At 49.3% G+C, this 23,715-nt stretch overlaps 1 protein-coding gene across 3 annotated transcripts in view; it reads right to left on the minus strand.

Annotated features, from left to right (window-relative positions):
- Nucleotides 1-4,690: 4,690 nt before the first annotated feature.
- Nucleotides 4,691-23,715, minus strand: part of LOC102454978 (alpha-galactosidase MYORG) — a 29,945-nt gene continuing 10,920 nt past the window's right edge. For all 3 annotated transcript variants that reach the window (XM_075932790.2, XM_075932791.2, XM_025184598.3), the window contains exon 2: nt 4,691-10,629. In XM_075932790.2, coding sequence (XP_075788905.1) covers nt 8,415-10,451 — 2,037 coding nt within the window. In that variant the 5' untranslated portion in view covers nt 10,452-10,629 and the 3' untranslated portion in view covers nt 4,691-8,414. The remainder of the gene's footprint in view (nt 10,630-23,715) is intronic.

Below are 23,715 nucleotides of genomic sequence, written 5' to 3' on the forward strand. Positions count from 1 at the left end.
AGAGATCCAGCTGGGAGATTGTATGGCAGTTTGTGTAAGACATGCAGCTGGCTACAGCGTTACCCTTCTCAGTATAATAGCAGTTGGTCTGGGTGTACGGTGCCACTGCCCCTGAAGGAAGACGACAAAACCAAAGAGGCTGCAAGTTTATTTTATTAAAAAATGAATTGTTTGAAACATGATACAACATTGATCATGTGACCCCCCCCTTCCACCCACCACTCAACTTTAAACAAAGACATTTCTCTCTGGTTTTGGTTAGCATGAGTGATGTCCATTTGGATCTAGCCAGGGCTAACTTTCATACTCCCCTGAAAAGGAAGAAAAGGCTGGAAGGAAACACTAGTTGCAGCAAGGGACACATGTGGTGCGTCTGGACTGGCAAGATTTTGTGCCAAAGCAACTGCTTTTGTGCAAAATCTTGCCGCCTGTCTAGACTGGCCGTGAGTATTTGTGCAAGAACACTGACTTTGTATTGTACAAAATCAGTGCTTCTTGCGCAAATACTCTGACACTCCTGTTCAGGGATAAGCCCTCTTGTGCAAGTATTCTTGCTCAAGAGGGCCAGTGTAGACAGACAAGTTAATTTCTTGCGCAAGAAAGCCTGATGGCTAAAATGGCCATCGGAGCTTTCTTGCGCAAGAGAGCGTCTACTCTGGCACGGATGCTTTTGCGCAAAAGCAAATCTTTTGTGCAAAGGCACATGCCAGTGTAGATGCTCTCTTCCGCAAATACTTTTAACGGAAAATCTTTTCTGTTAAAAGTATTTGCGCAAAATCATGCCAGTCTAGACGCAGCCATGGACAGGTCCTGAAAGTTTAAATCCTCTACTCTTCACGTTAGAGAAAGTTTTGAAATGTGGCAGCCAGAATTCCAGCACAACCGGACATATTGGGGCTGGATTGGAGGCAGAAGTGAATTGTATTTGGCACCAGTCTGGTCCTGAAACTTCAGATACATGCCAGGGTCTTTTCCCAGCAGTCAGCTGTAAGTGAAACCAGTCATGTTAAAATAGAAAACACACCCTGTGCTCTAAATAGCCAGTGGTTAGGGCCCCAGCTGATTTTCCGGGCTACTATATTGTGGACCAAAAAAATACCCTCTCTATTTTTCTTGACCAGAAATATGAGCAAGGTATTTTAGCCTGGACCTAGCTGTAAGCCAATAACTAGCCCCACGAAACAGAAGTACACACTGTACTGCCTTTCTGAATTCTGGACATGGGGCATTTTCTGGCCTGCTCTCACTTTGACCAGAGCTGTACCACTCCAACCTCAGCCGGGATATTCCAGAGTCAAACTATGGACATGGGAGCAAAACTGGCTCTTTCCCTTCGCTCTGTTGATCTTCCAAAACGAGACTGGCACATGGAGTCTCCCCTTATCCTGTGGGAGAAAGCTTTTCTCCAGCCCAGCCCTAAATGCGTCTCTTAGCAATAGAGATCACATGAACGACACACATGCTCCAGCAATCCAAACAGAGCTGTGTTTTAGGATGGACCTTTTTACCTTTGAGATTTAAAGGGCAACAGAACAGAAACCAGGCTTGACTGCTGCTTTTGTGCAAAAAAGAGCAATTAAAAAAAAAAGATCTCCCGCCTCAGGGCTTGTCTCCGCTCATGGGAGATCGATGGTGCAGAGATCGATCCACCAGCGTGGTAGTGGGATGTTGATTTAACAGGTCTAGTTAAGACCTGCTTTAAAAAAAAAAACAACAACAAAAAACCCACCCCCACCGGATTGCTCTCCACTGACTCTGGTATTCACCGAAACAAGCATAAAGACAAGTTGACCGGAGAGTTTGTCCTGTGGACCCAGCACGGTGTAGACACCGCAGTAAGTCATCCTAAGCTATGTCCACTGCAGGTATGTTATTCATGTAGCAGGAGCTGCTTAACGAAGGTCAACTTAACCCCATAGTGTAAACCTGCCCTCAGATTTACTTGTATAGAATGTTGGCCATGAAAGTAACCGATCTACATTCATCACCGCTGCTGCAGTTGTTCCCACCAAATTGTTGCTGATGGACCTAGCGAGTTAACATTCCCGTTATCCTCCCACAACTGTTTCAGTTAACATGAGAGTTGTGTTGTTCCCCTCCCCTCCCCCGGCAATTAAGAGTTAGACAACTGGTTAAAAACCAAACATTAGAAGCCGACTCGTGAAGGCATGTGCGGATTTACAGCATTGTGCGAACCAATACAATAGTGCCGGATTAAAATAAAATACCAGTACAAAAATCATCTGAACCAACGGTAGCTCAGCCATTCCCAGAGGCAGGGTTAGACAGACAGAGGTTGGGTGGCACGTCAGAACCCATCTACCCAACTCGATCTTCACAGCTATTTCCTTGACTTGTGAAGCCAGCCCTGGATTTTGTGCACTTACCCACCTGACAAACCAAGCACAATCTAGGTCACTTCATCCCTTTTAGGGGTACCATAAGTAGAACTCAAGTCACAGAACATTTTAGTGTGGAACCCGTGGGCTCTGAAAGGATACAAAATCAGCCCATTCCCAATCCCTCCTTGGAAAGAGTAGAGATGGGGAACTTCAAGATCAATGCCTTTTTGGCCCCTATTGGGTTGCTCAGTATCAAGGAGCTGAGCCACGTGGCATCTTGTTTTCGGGTGGTAGGAGACTGTATATGATAAAAATTCTACATAGCAATGCCGAGGCTCCTGTTCAACCATTTCCTCTGCAGCTTCCAAGCAGCTATTTCATTTTTCTCCTTGCAGGGAGACAAGCAGCCACCACGGCTATGGCGTTTGGTGGAAAAGGCTCTTGTGTTTAGAAAATTTCTTCCTAATCAAAGGCTGCGTCTAGACGGGCAAGTTTTTCCGCAAAAGCAAATGCTTTTGCGGAAAAACTTGCCAGCTGCCTACACTGGCCGCTTGATTTTGCGCAAAAGCACTGATGTTCTACTGTCCGAAATCAGTGCTTCTTGCGCAAATGCTTTGACATTCCCGTTTGGGCAAAAAGCCCTTTTCCGGAAATGCTTTTGCGCAAAAGGGCCAGTGTAAACAGCGGAAAACTGTTTTGCGCAAAAAAGCCCCGATGGCGAAAATGGCGATCGGGACTTTCTTGCACAAAACCGCGTCTAGATTGGCACGGACGCTTTTCCGCAAAAAGTGCTTTTGCGGAAAAGCATCCGTGCCAATCTAGACGCTCTTTTCCGCAAATGCTTTTAACGGAAACACTTTTCCGTTAAAAGCATTTGCAGAAAATCATGCCAGTCTAGATGTAGCCAAATAGTTAAACATTCAATAATAAAATTCTTTCCTTTTCAAGCACTTGGATGTAGCCTAGTGGTGAGTCTTCTGGCCGAGTTTCTTTGTGGCCTTCACAACAATGGCCCAAATCAGCTTCTATAGGTTGAACCTCTCTAGTCCGGCACGCTCTGATCTGGCAACATCCATAGTCTGGCATGATTTGAGTTTGCCGGATGTGCACTTATCGTGGGTGTGACCACGTTTCCTGTGGTCCCGTAAAGTTTGTTCGCAGCCACCTGCCCTGGCTCTCAGTGTTCGGTGCTGTCATTTCGCTCTAATTTACCCCTCAACGTCTAAGAGCCCAGTGTGCAGTGGAAGTGTTGGCAACGCTTCTAGACAATATTGACCTCCGGTGGTCCAGCAACTTCTCTGGTTTGGCACCGGTCAGGTCCCGAGGGTGCCGGGATGAGAGTGGCTCAATCTGTAATGCAATATCTTTGCACCCCCACTAGGCTCCAGCACCATTATGCAGTCTCATGCCCTAGTCAACCTCTGCACAACCAAGAGCAAGTTATAAAGCACCCTAGAGTTCCAGCTGCTAGTGGTTTCTGAGTGCCCCGCCTTCGGGAGCAGCCTGTGGTTAAGTCAAGTAACCGACAACACAGAGGCCTTAGTTCTACTTTGTCGCATTTCTGTGACCCCATTGCTTCATTCCTGGCATTCCGGGGCAGGCAACGAAAAGTGCAACAATCTTATGGAGAGGGTCAAATGTTTCCCGCCACCACCCAGGAAAACTTGGACTTGAAGTTCCGACGGGAAAATCTCTGGCTTTGTGCAACTCAAATGTTAAAAGTTCATCCCGAAAGCACAGCCAGGCATGGGCTCCCTCTGAGTCCCTGCCTCCCTCCCGTACCCCAGCTTGTCTGCCCTGGAGACAGCTGTTTTGTAGGGATGCTGTCACATCCATCACCGTCCTCTCGAATAAAGGGAGGATTGGCTCGTTTCACCAGGCAGTATAGCCAAACCCTATGCTAGCAGCTGATGCCTGGCATAGGTGGTGGTGAAGGTAGGGCAGGGGGAGGCAAGCCACTAACCCCACCCCTTCTGAACAGGCCCAGCCTCATGGGAGCCAAGCCCCCACCTTCCCTAGTATCACAGGGAATGCAGGCAGTGCACAGCTCAAGTCTCCCCAGCCCTGGAGCACAGGGAGGGCAGGCACTCCGCTTACTGTAGACATACTAGGCACGGAGTCTGAGCGGGGCCAGGCAGCGCCTTCCCCTGCCTAGCATGCCCGCCGCCCACGGGGCCAAGAGATTAATGGGGCAAGGCTGCTCTGGTCAGCGGAGAAAGGCACAGAGCTATCCACAGTTAGCGCGTTGCTGTGGACACAGACTTTATGGCCTGTACTGCTGCTCTCTGGCCTTATCCAGCTGTGGGAGCAAAGCCAAGCACCCCAGGACTGCTCCTGAGATGGATACATCTAAGGGGGGTGGTGGGGGGGTGGGCGGAAAGCAAGAGTTGAAAATGAGGGGGTTAGTCCCCCAAAAAGCAGAAGTGACGTATTTTCAGTGCTTAAACCAGGGCTATTCAACTTTGGAAGCCCTGAGAGCCACAACGATACTCACAGCATGTGCCGAGGGCCGCAACCTAAGTGTGGTTGCATAGACATGCAAATGTATATGCAAATATATGCAAATCATTTATTTCACACGGACAGGCATGAATACAAAGATTAAGGCAAGACAAGACCACACAACACACAGGCCCCACTTAAGTCAGTTCTGCTGATCTTCCTAAAAATGGAATATTTACCCAACTTCCACCCATGTGACAGCACTTTTAATGAGCAATGATAGTCAAGGAATTTAACTACTCAAATGCGTAGCAACAGACCATTACATTGACTGCTTTTTTGTTCTGGCTCCCACCTGCAGGCCGTGTGTTGAGCCCTGCGTAAACCCAAACAGGCCTCAAATAGACAGGCTGCAGGTGGAGTAGCTTTGGCTTAAACCATTTGTTGCATGCCCAGCTGCACTATCAAGCAACAGGGTGTAGCCCAGGGCAGCCTCACTTTGCAAGAGAATGTTGCTAACATAGCCCTGACAGATTTGCCCCAGATCCCTAAATGGCCCCCTTGAGGATTGAACTCACAGCCCTGGGTTTAGCAGGCCCATGCTCAAACCACTGAGCTATCCTTCCCCCCAGGCCGGGTTTCTCCTCTGCACATTTATGCTTGAACCACTTGAATTAGAGCCCAAGCACAGGGCATGCGCTTGCCCCTGCATCTTCCTTGGTAGTAGACTAGAAATGGGTGGCGGCTGGAATGCCCCAGCTGACCTGGCCTTACAGTTCCAGAGCCAAACCCTACTGAGAATGAAGGCAGAGACATAACTCTCATTGACTTCAATGGTGCAAGACTAGCCACTGTCTTTCTAGGGGCTTGAGAGCTCAGCCAACACCAGGCACTGAACCAGGGGCTTCCAGAGCAACCCCCCCCGTATATTTCTACAGCTTGAGAGAGGCTTCGTAGGAGAGGCAGCGGTAGAATCATTCATTCTTTGCTCTACAGAGGCTGGAACATGCACAGCGGTAGGTTATAATTGCTGTCATGAGGCATTCCATATGCTTTATGAAAATATGATTAGGAATGTCATTGCTAGAATGTGCTTCATGCAACTCCCTGCTGTAAGAGATCAGCCTGACTTTCCCATTTGTATGCATGTAGCATCTTTGTAGAGCAAGTTAGGAATAGGGTGTATGGACCTGTGTTACTATAGTCATGCTAATTGATGGCCATCAATGGTATTTCAAGGCTATAATGGCTCATTAGCCAAGAGATTGAAGCTTAACTGCCCTGCAGGCAAGTGGTCAGCCCATGAACAATAGAGAGTGGGTCTTGCTGAGACCTAGGACCATGTCACCTGATACTGGAATCCATCTTGAAGCATGTACTTTCCCACAAGTAGCGGGGGCGGGGGGGGGGGGGAGAGGAGTGGGGAGGGTCAAACTTCAACAAGAGATTCCCACCTTCTGCAAACCGTGTTTAAGGGTGGGAGTGAGGTAAGCAAGGTTATCAGTTCTCCCTCACCCAGACAACTGCTGGAAACATGAAAGATTGAACGGGGGGGGGGGAGGATTGGGGCTAGAAGGGGAGACGTTCCAGTCCATGAAAGCAGCTTATGAAAACCACTTTGAGGGAGAGATACACTAAAGAAGCTAGTTACATGTTGTATTAAGCTTAGCTGGCATGTTCTGTTTTATTGTATTTAGTAACCTACTTTGTCCTGGGTGCCAGCTCTTCTGGCCACTTCAATCCTATTTTTTATACTTAATAAAAATCACTTCTTTATTAGTAAACCCAGTGTAAATAACCGTTAGCTGGAGGGAGCAAGCAGCTGTGCCCCTCTCTTTACCATGAGAAATAGAGCTAACAAAAGCTTAACATTTTACGCAGAGCAAGACAGGTTTATCTGGGGTTCAAGGCCCACTGGGGCTGTGCAGATGGGAGCAGAGGCTGAGCCTTTATCTCGGCTGATCTCAGTGTCTAGATTACACTGGCAAGGGCCGTGCCCCTATCCCTGTCTGGGTTGGAGCAGACCCGAGGGCCTGGCTCAGCTGGACAGAGTTGAGGGGCACCGAGGAGGGCAGGAAGGGGTGGTGCACAGTGGTATTCCAGCACAGCAAGGGACAGTCCCAAGAGGGTCCCAGCGATCAAACCCATCACAATCTCATCTGACCTTCGGACCAAAACTTCAGAGTGCCTACTTCTGGGGGCCATGTTTTCTGAAGCGCTCGGTACCCAACAGCTTCCATGGGCCCTTCATTCAGGTGCCTGCATGGGAGCTCCTGAGCACGGGGCTCTTTAGAAATAGCAACACAGAGAAAAGCTGGCCCAAGAGACATTAGACAAAATTGAGACCACTAAAGAGACTGCAGTGCAATATTAGCTTAATTAGACCTCCAGTACCATAACCTCCCCTTGGAAACAATGGATGAGCACAGCCCTGTTCAGTGCAAACGTCATCAATTTCCATACTGATAAGTTGAGCAGCAGCAAAACCATTGGATCCGTTTGGGTGCGGCGGGTAGGCACCTGCCGTCTCTGGGGAGTGGCACATGCAGCTTTTGAGCCGTTACTTGGCTTCTGACAATTCTCTACCAAATAACCAAGCCGCCAGCACCTCTTTAAAAGGGAAAAAGTATCTGCAGGATAAATGTGCAACAAAGAACTCCAGTTTACTCCCGTGAAAGAAGATACACAGGACAAATGCTGCTCGGTAGGGGAGAGAGATTCTTCCAGGAGGTATTAGCCACAGGCTAGGACGAGATAATGCAACGTGCCCTGATACATGACGTACAGTTAAAATATGTGCAGTAAGTCGAGTAGCCTGGCCCGCCTAGGACTCGAGAGAATAAGGGGACTGGGTATTTGACGTCCAGTCCAGTGCTAAGGAAAAATATATCGATTTATCCCTTAAAAAAAGTCTTGTAAATAATACTTGCCACATTATCAAATATAAGGCCGCTGTGCTGTAGTAACCCACTGTCCTGTGCTTCCTGTTCCCTTCCAACTCATCTTTCATCCCTGGGATCAGGGCTGTCTTTCCTTTGATCAGCTGCAGACCAGCCATGAAACTGGCAACAACTCCAGGACGACACGTCCTTCGCATTAACACCGTGCGGACCGCAGCAACGACACTCGCTCTGGGGAGAGGCGGGGGCCAAGGACGCCAGGCCCCAGCATGCATTGCTTCATTTCATGGCGCTCAAGATGGAGCATTGCACTATGGGATTTGGATTCATAGGCTGCATGTAGAAAGGGGGGAAGGGGCCGTGGCTAATATTGTAGCCCTGCCCCCTCCCCTAGGAGCCGCGTTTCTGAAGGAGAAAAAAAATCACTACCGCCTACGCCACGACAAGCCCAAGGCTGCGTCTACCTCTTCAATTCAGAGATCTGAAAAGGCGTTGGGTTCCTAGATGCACCGGGTGATATTATTCCTTCTGCAATTATACACACCCACCCCCAGCTCAAACTGGAAGTCTCGTTGACAAGATATAGGATATTTAAAAACCACAGTCCTGTTAGTTTCCCATTCCCACACTAGCCCCTCCCAGGCACGTACTGTGCGTTTAGAATGGTTAGTTTTCAGATCCTGAAGTAAGGCATGGTTGTCACAAAGTTTAGAGCTGATGGAGTTGTCGGTTAAGAGACCCAGAGGAAATAGGCAACTTCATCCAAGTCCACAGGATAGTCTGTTAGCAGGACCGGGGTCTTCTCAAACAGCTCCCCTTTGTAACTGCGCCATTTGCCGGCCGGGAGGTACACATCGCGTTCTTGCTTGCCCAGCTCCAGGACAGGGGCCACCATGAGGGTGTCCCCAATGAGGAATTGGGAGTCAATTTCATGGGTGGATCTGTCGTTGGGAGAAATCCACCAGATGGGCCGTATGATTGGGTCTCCTGTGTCGGTGACCTCCCCAGCCAGTTCCAACAGGAGAGGGGCGACCAGCGACTCATGCAGCTCTGTGAACTTCTGTGCAATCTCGATCACTTCCTTGTCATAGAGCCAGGGGGGTATTGAGAACTGCATGGAGGGCATGAAGGCCGACAGCTCCAGCCAGCGGATGTACAACTCTTGGTCTGGGATTTCAACAGCCCCTTCCGTCTTGTTGGGGAAAAAATTCCCACCAATCATATCAGCTGAAATGAAAGGGTATCCCAGCATGCTAATTGTGAGCACTGTAGGGATCAGGGACTTGAGGCCAAGCTCATATCCCCAAACAGAGTCCCGGTCGATGATGCGGAAGAAGCACGAGATGTTTTGGGACTGGTAGCCGACCCGCACTTCGGCGAGCTCATAGAACGGAACGGCCATTTCCGTGTACCGTCTGGACCAGATGTTAGGGTCCGACAAGGGCCGGAAGGTGCTGAACTGCTTCGGGAGGTAGCTGACCTCCCCGGCGTCAAACTTAAAGGACGCGATGCCGTACTTGGACCGCAGCTGTTTCAGCTGGCTCTGAAACCACTCCCTGGCCGCGGGATTGGTAAAATCCAAGATGGCCCCAATGCCGTTCCACCACTTCACCATGGCGGGCAGTTTCCCCGTCGGCTCCTTGATGAAGAGCTGCCGCTCTATTCCCACGCCAAAATTGGAGGAATTGTAGTTTATAAAGGGATGCGTCCACAGGGTAACTTTAAATCCCTCTTTTTTCAGCGTCTTGAACATTTCAGTCACATTAGGGAACTTGACTGGGTCAAAGTCAAAGTCTCCGTAAGTCTGTGTGTAGGTGTCGTCGATTTCAATGTGGCTGCAATTAAACCGGTACTTTTTAATCTTTTCTGCAAAACGCAACAGCTTATCCTGGTCAATATCGTTTTTGTAGAGCGCCCACGTGGACCAGATGGGATAGCGGAAGGCGATTTCCGACGGGATCTTGGAAGGCTTGTTAAAGTACCTCCGCACCATGTATTTGTGAATGGAAGTCACGTCCGAGCCGACGCAGACGCGGTAGCTCAGCTCCGGGAAAGGCTGCTGCCCCAGGGGAGGTTTGTAGGGAGAATCCTTATACCTGGCCTGAAAGAAGAGCGACCGCTCGCTGGCGTTGAACCCCAGGTGGAAGGGCACCGAGTCGTTGATCTTGATGGCCGCTGCTTTCGAGGACAGCCAGTACCTCTCCAAGATGCCTCCAAAGCTGTCCCTGAAGGAATACACGTCGCTCGTCACAAAGGGCGTGGGCTCCTGGTACCCGGGGAGCCTGATCGGCCAGTGCTGGACGCTCATTTCGCAGCCCCCGTACCAGTGAGCATCCTCCCAGAACATGGTGTGCTCCACCGCCGTGTCCGCCACAAACTCCTCCCAGCGGACGCGGTAGCACATCACCGTGTCCTTGGGCTTGACCGTCTGAATGAAGAAATTCAGCTTCCCTTTGTCCGACCTGGTGCAGGTTAAAATCTCCCCTTCTTTCGAGCAGGACTCCAGGTCGAGGCTGCCCGACTGGAAGGCCAGTCTGAAGACCACCTCTCCGTGCTGGTTTTTGATGACGAACCCATCCTTCCGCAGGTCCATCAGCTCCGTCTTGAGCCGCTCCGCCTTCCTCAGTGACGCCGTGTAATAGCACCAGGCCACCACCGCCGCGATGAGTAGGATGAGCCCCACGACTATTGCACCGATCATGGGTTTCAGCTCCTTGGACGGCTTCGGCTTCACCGGGGTGAAGTTTTCAGGCAGGAACGTGTACATGCTGCTTTCCTTTCTGAAGGCGCTCTCCTAAATAAGCCGACAGCTGGTTTTCTACAAGCTGGAAAAGCTGAGTTACTTTTGGCAGAGTTCTGTTCGGACTCTCAAAAAAGGAAAGGAAGAGACGTTTATGCAGCTGTCATTTCTTCCCTATATCCCTTCAAGCCCTGAACGCTGGCGTCTGAAAGAGGAAAAATACAAGTAAGTAAGTAACCTGTAACTGAAATATATTACAGGAGATCTTAGAGACCAAACCATCATGGGGCCTCTTTGCACGAGGGATGTTAAGCATTTTTTTAAACAAACATATAACCGCTGTAAATTTCACTGGTTACGTGTTTACATGAACAGGGTGGGGGGAGAGGAGGGAAGCAGCTTAATGAACACCGGCTCCCGCAGAACCACCCCACCCTCCCCCCCATGCACTGCCATTTCTGCAGCACAAACAAGCTAACCAGACAAGGTAAACAGGGTTGTGCAAGAGTCGCACACACAAGCAGAGTGAATGTGGTGGAAGGAAATGGCATGTTAGAGGGGATCTACAGGGGGAAGGAGGGATCAGCTAAATGGAAAGCAAAGGGCATAGTGAGGGGACTCTGATAAAGGGGTACAGGGCTGGGGAAAAGAGGGCAAGATGCCGAGTGAAGTAGAGATGCAAAGTCTATGGAGGGTGGCATAAAGGATGAGCAAACAATCAGCACAGAGAGGATGAAGACCAGTCAGAACTTTAGAAAAGGCATTGCCTGGCCAAAGGTCCCTGGCTTTAGCTACTTCTACTGGCTAACGCAGCGGTCCCCAAAGAGTGGGGGCACAGAGGAGAATGGGGGAGGCACAACAGAGCCTGGGCTAACCCTTATGGGGGGACACCCCCCAGCCCTGCTCCACCCTCAGCTCTACCCCAGCTCCAATGGGCTATGGCTCAGCTCCGGGCCCCGTCCTAGTCCTGGCCCAGGGGCTGAGGCATGGGCTGGATTTGCAGCTAGGCCTGGAGCCAGAAGTCGAGGCCTAAGACCGGCTGCAGCTGGGGGCAGCACTGGGAGCAGGGGTGAAGTTGGGCCACTCCCCTGCCACGTCTGCAGCTCTAATCGTGGCCCCACTCCCAGGCGCGGAGATGGGGGCACGAGGGAAAACTTCACGGACGCCTGCTGTAGGCAGATGCCGTTTTCGTGTCCGACGGACCCAAAATGCAGCACGCCCATTCGGTCCCACAGACCAAAACAATTTTTCGATCCAGGACTGTCAAAAAGTTTGCCAAAAAAATTCCCAAAAGTTGTCCAGACCTTGTGGGGGGCTGCGCCACTCAAGGAGGAAGGGGTTACAACAGGGGAGGAATGTCAGCGTAGTCGATTCACTGATAAGCAAAAGCTTCTAATGAATGCAATAGACGACACACTCCTTCCCGGCCCCACGACGTTTTTAGCAGGCCAGACAGCAGCCCACCTCGCTCGCGGCTTGTGCCAGGTCCAGGACCGACCCCTGCTGCAGCTCTGCATTTAAAGCGTATTAGGAGTCCGGCGGGCAGGCAGCCCGACTCCGTTCCAGCCCTCGCCAGGTCGGGGAGCTCAGACAAGTGCGGCTGCCAACCTGCGCTACTGCCTTTGTAGCAGAGGCAGCAAGAGGCAACAGGCAGATGGCCTGTGAGGGGAGCTGGTTTTTAAACTGGCTCCCCCCTGCAGACCAGCTCCCAAACGCCCCACCCTGCCGCCTCTGATACAGTGGCAGGGGGCTCCTCGGGAGTGAGGCCGGAGTGCACTGGTCCCGCCCCCGGGGATGAGAAAATAGTCAAGTAACCAATCAGAATTCGTGAGATTACTCGACTATTCCATAACCGATATTTAACATCCCTAGAACAGGGCCTGCGGCCCAGTGGGGTGATCTGCAGGCGGGCCGAGACACATTTTGCTGACATTAGCCATCCGCAGGCATGGCCCCTTGCCACTCCCCGTGGTCACCACTGTGCCTGGCCAGTGGGAACTGCTGGAAGCGGTGACGTGTATGTCCCTGTGGCTCACCGTTTCCTGCAGCTCCCACTAGCCTGGAGTAGCGGCCACTGGCAGCTGGGGAGAGGGGACGAGTCTGCAGAGGGTCAACGGCAGCAAAAGTGTCACGGCCCACCAGCAGATTACCGAGATGGGCCACAGGCTGCCCACCATTGGCTTTCAGAGAGGCCGCACAGAACTCCAGCCAATTAGAAAAGGGCTTCTTGAGAGAGCCAATCAAGGGAAGACTTGCTGGAGCAGCGGATATATAAAGGATTGCTGAGCAGAGGGCGGTCTCTCTCCGGAGAGTGAGGGACAAGGACTAGGTGCTAAGGAGCACCTCTTATTGAGCAGTGCTGGGAAGGAGAGCGAGGGGACTGGCCGAGGTACTGATGAAGAGCAGAGAAGGTGCGAGGGTTATGCAGGGGAGAAGTGGCTCAGGGAAGGCAAGCCGGGGGCACAGATGGAGGGTCAGCAAATGGCTGCTAGCTGCAATGTTCCTGGGCCAGGACCCAGAGCAGTGGGTGGGCCTAGGTCCACCTCCCCCCTTTGCCCCTACATGCCAATGAGGATGACCAATCCAGATTGCAGTTAGACCCTGGATTCAAAAGCTAGAATCAAAGCACACTAGAACTGGAAGGGACCTCAAGAGTCATCGAGTCCAGTCCCCTGCCCTCACGGCAGGACCCAGCGCTGTCTAGACCAGGGTCACTCAACTGTGGAAGCCCCGGCAGCCACAACGATACTCACAGCACATGCCGAGGGCCGCAACTTAAGTGTGGTTGCTTAGGCATGCAAATATATATGCAAATATATGCAAAGAGTTTATTTCACACTGACAGGCATGAATACAAAGATTAAGGCAAGAGCACACAACACGCAGGCCCCATGTCAGTCACTTCTGCCGATATTAATAAAACGCAGTATTTACCCCATTAAAATTGAAATGGAAATGAGCAATAACTGTCCAGGAATTTAATTACTAAAATGCAGATGAATGGAAGAGCATTCTATTGACTACTTTTTTGTTTTGGCTCCCATTCGCCGGCTGCGTGTTGAGCCCCACGTAAACCCAAACTGCATCGCGAACCACAAACAGATGGGCCGTAGGCCTGGTTTAGATCATCACTGGCAGATGTCTATCCAACCTTTTCTTAAATATCTCCAGAGATGGGGATTCCACAACCTCTCTGGGCAATTTATTCCAGTGTTTCACCACCCTGACAGGCAGGAACTTTTTCCTAATGTCCAACCTAAACCTCCCTTGCTGCAGTTTAAGCCCATTGCTTCTTGTCCTGTCCTCAGAGGCCAAGCAGAACAATTTTTCCTCTCTCCTTGTAACATGGTTTCAGATACTTGAAAACCACTATCATGTCCCCTCTCTGTGTATGTCTGCACTACCACCCTAGTTTGAACTAGGGTGGTTAATGTAGGCAACCGAAGTTGCAAATGAAGCCCGGGATTTGAATTTCCCGGGCTTCATTTGTATCTTGCCGGGCGCCGCCATTTTTAAATGCCCGTTAGCGCGGACTCCGTGCCCGCGGCTACACGTGGCACAGAGTAGGTAGTTCAGATTAGCTCTCTATTCCGAACTACCGGTACACCTCGTTCCACGTTCCAATAGTTCGGAATAGGAAGCCTAATCTGAACTACCTAGTCCGTGCCGCGTGTAGCCGTGGGCACGGAGTCCGCACTAACGGGCATTTAAAAATGGCGGCGCCCGGCAAGATGCAAATGAAGCCCGGGAAATTCAAATCCCGGGCTTCACTTGCAACTTCGGTTGCCTACATTAACCACCCTAGTTCGAACTAGGGTGGTAGTGTAGACATACCCTCAGTATTCTCTTTTCCAAATTAAACAAGCCCAATTCCTTCAGTTTTGCCTCAGTTAATTCTCTAGACCTTAAATCATTTTTGTTACTCTTTTCTGGACCTTCTCCAAATCTTTCCTGAAACGTGCTGCCCAGAACTGGACACAATACTCCAACTGAAGCCTAATCAGTGCAGAGTAGAGTGGAAGAATGACTTCTCATGTCTTGCTCACAACACTCCTGTTCATGCAGCCCAGAATCAGGTTTGCTTTTTTTGCAACAGCGTCACACTGCTGACCTGCGTTTAACTTGTGGTCCACTATGACCCCTAGTTCCCTTCTAGGCAGTCACTTCCCATTATGTATGTGTGAAACTGATTGTTCCTTCTTACATGGAGTACTTTGCATTTGTCCTTATTAAACTTCATCCTATTCAGGCTAGGCTAGGGACTGTAGTTGGCTGCTAGTACAGCCGGTCCCCGAGTTGCGAACGGTTGACTTACAACCGTTCACAGTTATGACGACCAAAGCGACCATAAATGGCAGACCCCGAGTTACGAATGTGATCCGCGCTTACGAACTGGGCGGTCGCATGTAACTCAATGGAGTCCGACTTACGAACGAACCAAGTTACAACCAACTGCTTGGTCCGTAGCCGGTTTGTAAGTTGGAGAGAGGCTGTAGAAGGTGCCTTAGTGGTCTGAGAGCTAATTCCCAGCACGACCAGTAGGAGGCACCGATGTGGTGAGTTCCACCCTGTTACAATTACCCAAATGTTTTGATTCAGCAAGTCTCATGGAAATAAAGTTTTTTTTCCATTCAACAGTCAACCCCAAACTGGATGGGAAAACAAATGTTGAAATACTAGAATTTCCTGGAAAATGGAAATCCCAGTTTTCTCGTTTAACAATAGCCAGATTGCATGTGTCTTGAAGGGAACACAGCAAACACAGAAACAGTGTGTGAGGCCTTCATTTTAAAAGTCTGGATTAGCTTGCCAGACATTAGCTTGCCAAAGACTAAATGCTGAACTGGAAACATCTTGATTGGGCAATGCTCATTACACCCACAAGAGTAACCAGGCAATGATCTCCAAGCAACCAAACTTAGTTTTATCTATGCAGGTCCGGCGATGGGGGAGGGCTGGGAGAAGGGTTTAAACTTATCGTCACTCAACTAACAACTTTATAGTTAACACCTCCAGTGAGAGCAGCCTTGCTGTGAAACACCACTCAAACTGCTGAGTAGTTGGACAGGCAGCTGAGTGAGCACAGTTTGTCAAGTGTTCACCAGTCCCCAGTGCCCTGCATGGATACAGAATTTTGCATCTCCCCTCCTTCCCCCCCTAAAAAAACCAAACCCTGGATATGTATCAGATAGCTGCTGACTTGCAGGGCTGCACAATACTTGAATTAAAGGGTGTGTGTGTTGGGGGGGGGGTGTGGTGTAGGTGGAGGGAGGAATATCCTGGATAAACCGTGAAGAATTAAGTTTCGCATGAGTTCATTGTTTTAAAAAATGTAACTGTTTATATTTTACTGGAGGGACTGTATGTAATTTATTTCACAAGAGACAAGACTAAGGTAAACCCTGGGAAGTGTTACTGGCTTCAAAGGACTCTTAAAACACGCCAGACAAAACTGAACAGTTCAGTGACTCTCCTAGGAAATTTCCAAAGGAAGGAGAATGCAAATTACCTAAGTACAGACTTATCCTTTGAAGCTGTGCAAAGAAACACTTTGTCTGCACATCAGGTTATGAGGACAAGATCAGAGGTCCAAACTAGATTAAGGGAGGGACTCACAGATTGATGGGTGTGCTTATTTGGAGCTAACAGCTGTTATGAACAGGGGACCACGAAAACAAACAAACAACACTTTGTGGTTCACAGGCCACAGCCCTTGTTAGTGCTAGTGGTCTCTGGTAAGCTTATTAGCATTTGTGTGGCTTCTTTGTCATTTTAATGTGTTCTCTCCAATGCTTTCACCTTAAGAATAAAGGTGCTTGCTTAGAACCGGGTGGTAAGTTTATAACTCCAGCAAATACACGGTTTACAACCTCTGAGGAGACCACCACAACAGGCCTGTTTAAGCAACTTGACTTCTCTGGGGAACTCAGGGTATGTCTAGACTACATTGCCCTTTTTTCCATAAAACTTCACCTGCGTCCACACTGCAATCATGTTCTTTCCAAATTAAAATCAAAAGAACTCAGGGTTCCAATTACAAGGAAGAACGCCTTTTTCAAAAGAGCTCTTTCGAAAACCGGCATGCGTGGATGCAGAAGAGGGAAATTTTTCGAAAGAAGAGGCAATCAAACAAAGCACAAGTGCCCTGGCGGCATTCTGTGAATCGCAATCAGGGCTTTCTTTCGAGAAAGCGTCCGTGCAGTCTGGACGCTCTTTCGAAAAAGCAGATCGATTTTTCGATCCAATTTTGAGGTGTGGACGCTCTCTTTCGAAAAAAGCTTGCAGTCTACACGTATCCCCAGTGCTGACAAAGGAACTGTGCAGAGAGAGAGGGAGAGAGAGATGTAGGTCTCCACCCGAGAGAAGGGACAGCTGGGGATTCGGGTGCTAGCATGTGGGTGTCTTTTCTGGACCCTGGAGAGGAAATACAGATGCTGTTGCTCGGAACGGTGACAGATGAAACTAGAGTTCCCTCTGCTATGAAGACAAACCATAGGTAGTGGGAGGCTTATGAGCCACTGTAGTGTCCTTAGATTTGGACAAACCAAGTTTCCCTTCACCCCCAGCTTAGGCGAGTGGGGAAAGGATTGTTGTTTTGCTAATGAGTGCTGGTGACTCCCTATCAAAGGCTTCCTTTAATGAGCAAAAGCCTATCTATGCTGCTCCTGCCAGACGCTCTGCTCCAGCCAGTTATGTTATGCGGCAGCTGCCAAGGGAGGGTTATTACAATCCCATTTTGAGGCATGGATATGCCAAGATCCTCGTGGCTTTCACTTGGCCGCCAGCTCGCTTAGCACAGCCAGGGAGCGCAAGAATAGAAAGTACAATGTGAGAATGGGAGAGGGCGCAGGAAGGGGGAGAGAACGTCGGGAAGGAGCACAAAAGCACAGCAGCTGAACACATGAGAAAGCATCAGCCAACTGTCTATTTACCTGAGGGTCATAAGAACATAAGAACGGCCGTACTGGGTCAGACCAAGGGTCCATCTAGCCCAGTATCCTGTCTACCGACAGTGGCCAGCACCAGGTGCCCCAAAGAGGGTGGACTGAAGACAATGATCAAGCGATTTGTCTCCTGCCATCCCTCTCCAGCCTCTGACAAACAGAGGCCAAGGACACCATTTTATCCCCTGGCTAATAGCCTTTTATGGACCTAACCTCCATGAAATTATCCAGCTTCTCTTTAAACTCTATTATAGTCCTAGCCTTCACAGCCTCCTCTGGCAAGGAGTTCCACAGGTTGACTACATGCTGTGTGAAGAACTTTCTTTTATTAGTTTTAAACCTGCTACCCATTAATTTCATTTGGTATCCTCTAGTTCTTCTATTTAGAGAACTAATAAATAACTTTTCTTTATCGGCCCTCTCCACACCACTCATGATTTTATAGACCTCTATCATATCCCCCCTCAGTCTCCTCTTTTCTAAACTGAAAAGTCCCAGTCGCTTTAACCTCTCCTCATATGGGACCCGTTCCAAACCCCTAATTCATTTTAGTTGCCCTTTTCTGAACCCTTTCCAAGGCCAAAATATCTTTTTTGAGGTGAGGAGACCACATCTGTACACAGTATTCAAGATGTGGGCGTACCATAGTTTTATACAGGGGCAGTAAGATATTCTGGGTCTTATTTTCTATCCCTTTCCTAATAATTCCTAGCATCCTATTTGCCTTTTTGACCACCGCAGCACTCTGTGTGGAAGTTTTCAGAGAACTGTCCACGATAACTCCAAGATCTCTTTCCTGATTTGTCGTAGCCAAATTAGCCCCCATCATACTGTACGTATAGTTGGGGTTATTTTTCCCTATGTGCATTACTTTACACTTATCCACATGAAATTTCATTTGCCATTTTGTTGCCCAATCACTCAGTTTGGTGAGATCTTCTTGGAGTCCCTCACAGTCTGCTTCTGTCTTGACTATCCTAAACAGTTTGGTATCATCTGCAAACTTTACTACCTCACTGCTTACCCCTTTCTCCAGATCATTTATGAATAAGTTGAAAAGGATTGGTCCCAGGACTGACCCTTGGGGTACACCACTAGTTACCCCTCTCCAATCTGAAAATTTACCATTTATTCCTACCCTTTGTTTCCTGTCTTTTAACCAGTTCTCAATCCAAGAAAGGACCTTCCCTCTTATCCCATGGCCATGTAATTTACACAAGAGCCTTTGGTGAGGGACCTTGTCAAAGGCTTTCTGAAAATCCAACTATACTATATCTACTGGATCCCCCTTGTCCGCATGTTTGTTAGCCCCTTCAAAGAACTCTAATAGATTAGTAAGACAGGATTTCCCTTTACAGAAACCATGTTGACTTTTGTCCAACAAATTATGTTCTTCTACATGCTTCACAATTTTATTCTTTACTATTGTTTCGAGTAATTTGCCCGGTACTGAAGTTAGACTTACCGGTCTATGCCGGTCATATGCCTCTTATATGCACTTACCCCTCCTTGCTACAAGTTTTACCTCAGAAGATCTTTGACCATTAGGGCTCATCAAAATGTTCTCCTAAAAGAAGGGTTTTCGTGCAATGTTTTTTCTTGTCTTGGTCTACTACAGATTTGAGCGAGTCTGTTTGTTCAGGAACTCCTCCTAAATGGTAACAGGTAGGCCCACCAAATTCGGTAGGCAGCTTCCCTTGATCACAACTTAAAACAAAGTCGGGGTTTGGTTGTGCCAGGATAATGGGATGTGCCTGGAAAGCAACTGTGTTCCATAACAAGGAAAAGGAGGGTAATGACCACAGGGGGCAGCAAGGGGTTAGAAATAGGGACCAGGACAGTTATAACCCCACTGGGGCAGCAGGGGGAAGGAGTGGACGTAAGCTTCCCACCCACCCCCAGGGCTGGCAGCCCTCCCCTTTTCTCGGGCCACTATTTCACCCTGGAACTTGGAATCTGGTAAAAGTCCTGGCTCCATAGGATTCAGCAAGAGCTTTGTCCTTAAATTCGGGGGGGGGGGGGGGGACGACAAAATTTCATCTCAGCAATGTTATGCTTGTGTTAAATGTGGCGTGAGTACATCTATGTGGATTCTCCCAGCTCACTGTGCTTTGACCTGTGGGCACCCCATACAGTAGGTAAGGTCATCTTCTGTGCTGGCTTTCATTATTAGCCTTTCACAGACAGCCTGAGGAGAACTGCACTTCATCAATTCAGTCCCTTGTGTGTTTGAGGGGAGAAGTGTTGCCTAATGGCTAGCATATGCATCTGTGAGCTTGGACTCCTGGGTTTTATTTCCTGCTCTGCCACTGACCTGCTGTGTGACTTTGGATAAATTTCACCTTCCTGTGCCTCAGTTTCCCCATCTCTAAAACTGGACGAACGAACACACACACACACACACACACACACACACACACACACACACACACACACACACACACACACACACACACACACACACACACACCCCCAGCTCCCGGGAAGTTAGTGACTGCAAAGTGCTCAAACAACTACACCGAGAAAACAGAACACAGCCGCAGTCTGCAAAGACGGCCCATATGGAAACAGCATTTCCAGTAATAAATAAGCGTTAAAGAATGGCTGAGCCTGCAGTTCTAACTAGTTCTACACCCCCGGGCTGAACCCAACCCTCCCAAAGCAGAGAGGTTAAAGCCTTTCATGGAGCACATCGGCATGGAGCTCAAATTAACCCCTTGGGCGCCAGAGTCCAGGCCATGTGAAGCTGAAGTCATGTTTACAGAGTCCAGAGATGTACAGGAGATATTTAAAATGCAAAGGAGACAGTGTCACAATGGATTTCATCGATTTCCATGGCACTGCCGACAAGCAATTATCTATCCCCCTTGGGATTATTAATGGAACATGTGAGATAGGGGAATTTTAGCTTTTGCTGCGAGATGGCATTGGGGAGATTAAGTGCCTTGGCCAAGGCCACGCAGGCAATCTGTAGCAGAGCTAGGAACTGCGTCCATTTCAACTGGCTTAGCGTAGTCCTGTCCACTATGCCGTACTCCCCCTCCCACGTCAGCCTTCCAGTCTATGTTTGGCCCACGTCCCTCTCCTTACAGGCTGCGAGCCCATCTCCGGTAACATTAGCAATGCAGTCAGGTTGGCACAGCCAGCTCACGGAAAAACAATAGGAACATTATTGCACAGAGATGTCGTGAGTCAGCAGCAACTTGAGAGCGGAGAAGCAGCAAGAGGGAAAGTGAGTGATTCAGGAGCAGGTGAGAAGCCAGGGTCTGAGAGAAAATGAAGGATCACGAACTCTGCTTTGAGATGGATTGGAAGGAAAAGCACCAGTCAAGTCTGGCCTAGAGAAATCTCCCCCAACCTGGGGGACAGACCTTTAGCTTTCTAGCCTTTCAGGTGCTTTAATAATGGGATTGTTGGGGAACGAAGAGGGGATTAGCCCAGATGGGCAATAGGTTAATTAAACAAGCTGTCCATCAGCCAAGATCCACAGAGCTCTGGGTTCCTTCATTCCTCAAGCATGATGGTAAAGAGAAAAGGGGTTTGTAGCATCAGGTAGCTGCACTTTAATCAATTCACTGGTTAAACCGCAGAGAATATTTTGTGGGTAGTCAGGATCGGATGCTCTTCTCTACAACACGGAATATTCTGTGGGTCCCCAGTCATTGTAGGACGGGGCCTTACCCTTAGGTTAGCCCTATAGTGATTTCTCCACTCCCTCGATGGGGCAAACATTCCATTGCTGGATTTAGGACTGGAAAACAACAGGGAGCAGTTGGTGCTGCTAAAGCAAATCCCCCGTCTTTCTTAGGCACCCTTGTCATTTGAGGCATGGCACCTTCTACTGTTGGGGGAATTCTGCACCACTGAGCCATGCAGAATCCAGGTTCCCCACAGAATTTTATTTCTTCCCCGCAGAATCTGTAATCTCCCATTGTCAGCCATGCAAAGTCCCACCATGGCTGACACAGTCCTACCATGCATGGGGCTGGGGCCATCATGCCCAGAAATTTAAAATATCCTGCCCAGAAATTAGTGGTTTTGATCCAGAATTTCCCCCAGGAGTAAACTTGCTACCTCCTACTGCTGGAGTGCTTTTACCGTTAGAAGTTAGCTGAAGAGTGTTGCTCACGTAATCTCAAGGGCATGCAGGGTGTTTTACAGGACTACTGTTTACCAAGCTAGGATAAGAAACCTTCCCTGAAGAAAATATTGTCCAAGGCCCTAATCCTGCAGGCAGAACTTTGTTTACGTGAGCAGTCCATGCGAGAGAATTAAAAGCTACGTGTTTGGAAAGTCAGAGTGCTTACAGCCAGAGATGCATTGTGGGTGAAGTTTGAGATAAGATCACGACAGTAGGACACTGACTTTGCCCCACAAGCCTACTGGTTCTAGTTTCAAGACAAAACCTGATTTTTCCAACAAGCATTATAGTGACTGCATGGGTGTTGTGCGCAGAGACAGAGCTGATTGGCAAGGGAAAAGATTTGTGGCAAGGCCTTGAACAAGGAGCAAAGGTTCCCAATGTTTTGGGGAACTCAATACCTAGGGAGCAGCCTAGAGGGGAGACATTAAAATCACAGGCTTATCCTAATGGAGAGGATTGGTCATTTTATTTATTTAAGCAAAACCGAAATGCTGCATTTTGATATCAAAACGGGAATCGAACACTGGGTTAAATTTTATGTTGCGTTTAGGGGAAACGTTCACAAAAGGAGTGTTGGGTTTCCACCGAAACCAGAAAATTTGGGGCAGGAGAGGGGGGGTTCTGAACTTTCCAGAAGAAGTGAAAACCTGATCTATTAAATTTAAAAAAGCCCCCAAAACCCAGTCAGTGGTAGCTTGGCCACCACCATCTCCTTTCCAGAGTATCACTTCCTCCCATGCTATAATTTAGTCAGCAATTAAAACGCTAACATCATTTGGTGGGATAGTAGAATTTATAATAGAGCAGACTTCACAGCCGTGGACTCCATGGAATGGTTCCCCTTTTCAGGGTAAAGGTTTGGTTTAAAATTTGTCTTCCCCGTAGGGGTTTTCTTTGGCTGACTGGGGTTTACTGAATAGAAAAGTAGGGACCAGAGTGGCAGGAGCTATTCAGTGGTGGAAAGTCTGGTTCAAGAGGAAACTTTTGCAGAGTTTCCTCAAGGTGGTCAGATCCGGAACGCCCTTGATCACCTCTGGAAGTTTATTTTACTGTTGGCTGCCCGTGGCGAATGCCCCTCCCGTTAACTAGAAACCTCATGGGATCAGTCATGCTACAGTGCAGAGGAATCCCACGAAGCAACGCTTTCTTCCAACGACACACAAGGAACCTGGTTAGAATAAGGAGCACAGAAGAGAGACAAGATGGGTGAGGAAATATCTTTTCTGGGATCACTCACTTCTATATCCCACAAGGGTCACGGTCAAGACGATGGGAACTAGCCAAAATCTGCAAAATACTCACCCGGGAAAGCTGTAGCCCCTTTTGGTCCTATGACCACAGGGGGGATTAACGGGCTACCTCATCTTGAACGATCCCTTAGCCACGTGCTAAGGGATCCAACGTGGGCTTCTGCTAAGCTACGACAAAGAGGGCCTTTCCCAGACAGGAGGACATCTAATATCCTGGGACAACGAGGCTACAACGCTGCATGCAACACGATAACCAGGAGGCTACCCTTCCTGTTTCACGGCACAGCTTCTGCCTACAGCCTTCCCCACATCCTGCCTTGCTTCCTGCTACAGTTTTGGTACAGATGCTGGCCGTGCTTGCAGTAGTCTTACTTTCGAATCCGCGGAGATCCCTGCATTCATCGCTGTCCCTCCGTGGGCATTGAAGGCACGCAGCTCAAAACAGAGGGGCTCACGTTATTTCTGTGAGCAAGTAACACCTACAGGCGGAACCGAACCTGGGACCTCTGGAGCTTAGCACAGGAGCCTCTAGCTCAGGGGTGGGCAAAATGGCTACCATGGGCCGGATGCGGCCCACCAAGCCGGCAGAGGCCCTGTCCCTCCTCTGCCCCCAGGCCAATTAGGGCCTTGGGACGGGGGAGGGCACGAATTTTCCTCCACCCTGCAAGGAGCATGTGGCTCTTAGAGGCGCCACATGCTCCTGGTAGGGTGGGAGGAGACTTTGCGCATTCCTCCCACCCCCAGGCCCTGATTGACCTGGGGCCAGAAGGGGGAAGCGTGCCAAGTCTCCTCCCACCACCGGGGGTATGTTCTTCTAGGGGGAACAGCTGGGGTCTGTGGGTGGGGAAGCAGGAACGTATCCTGGCCCCGCCCCTTCTGCTTGAAGCCCCGCCCCTTCCAGTGCAGCCCAGGGCCACCTCCAAGATTTCAGAAGTGGCCCCCGGCGAAAAATT

Source organism: Pelodiscus sinensis, chromosome 6 (genome assembly GCF_052426305.1).
Source record: "Pelodiscus sinensis isolate ZL-2025 chromosome 6, ASM5242630v1, whole genome shotgun sequence".
NCBI lineage: Eukaryota > Metazoa > Chordata > Testudines > Trionychidae > Pelodiscus > Pelodiscus sinensis.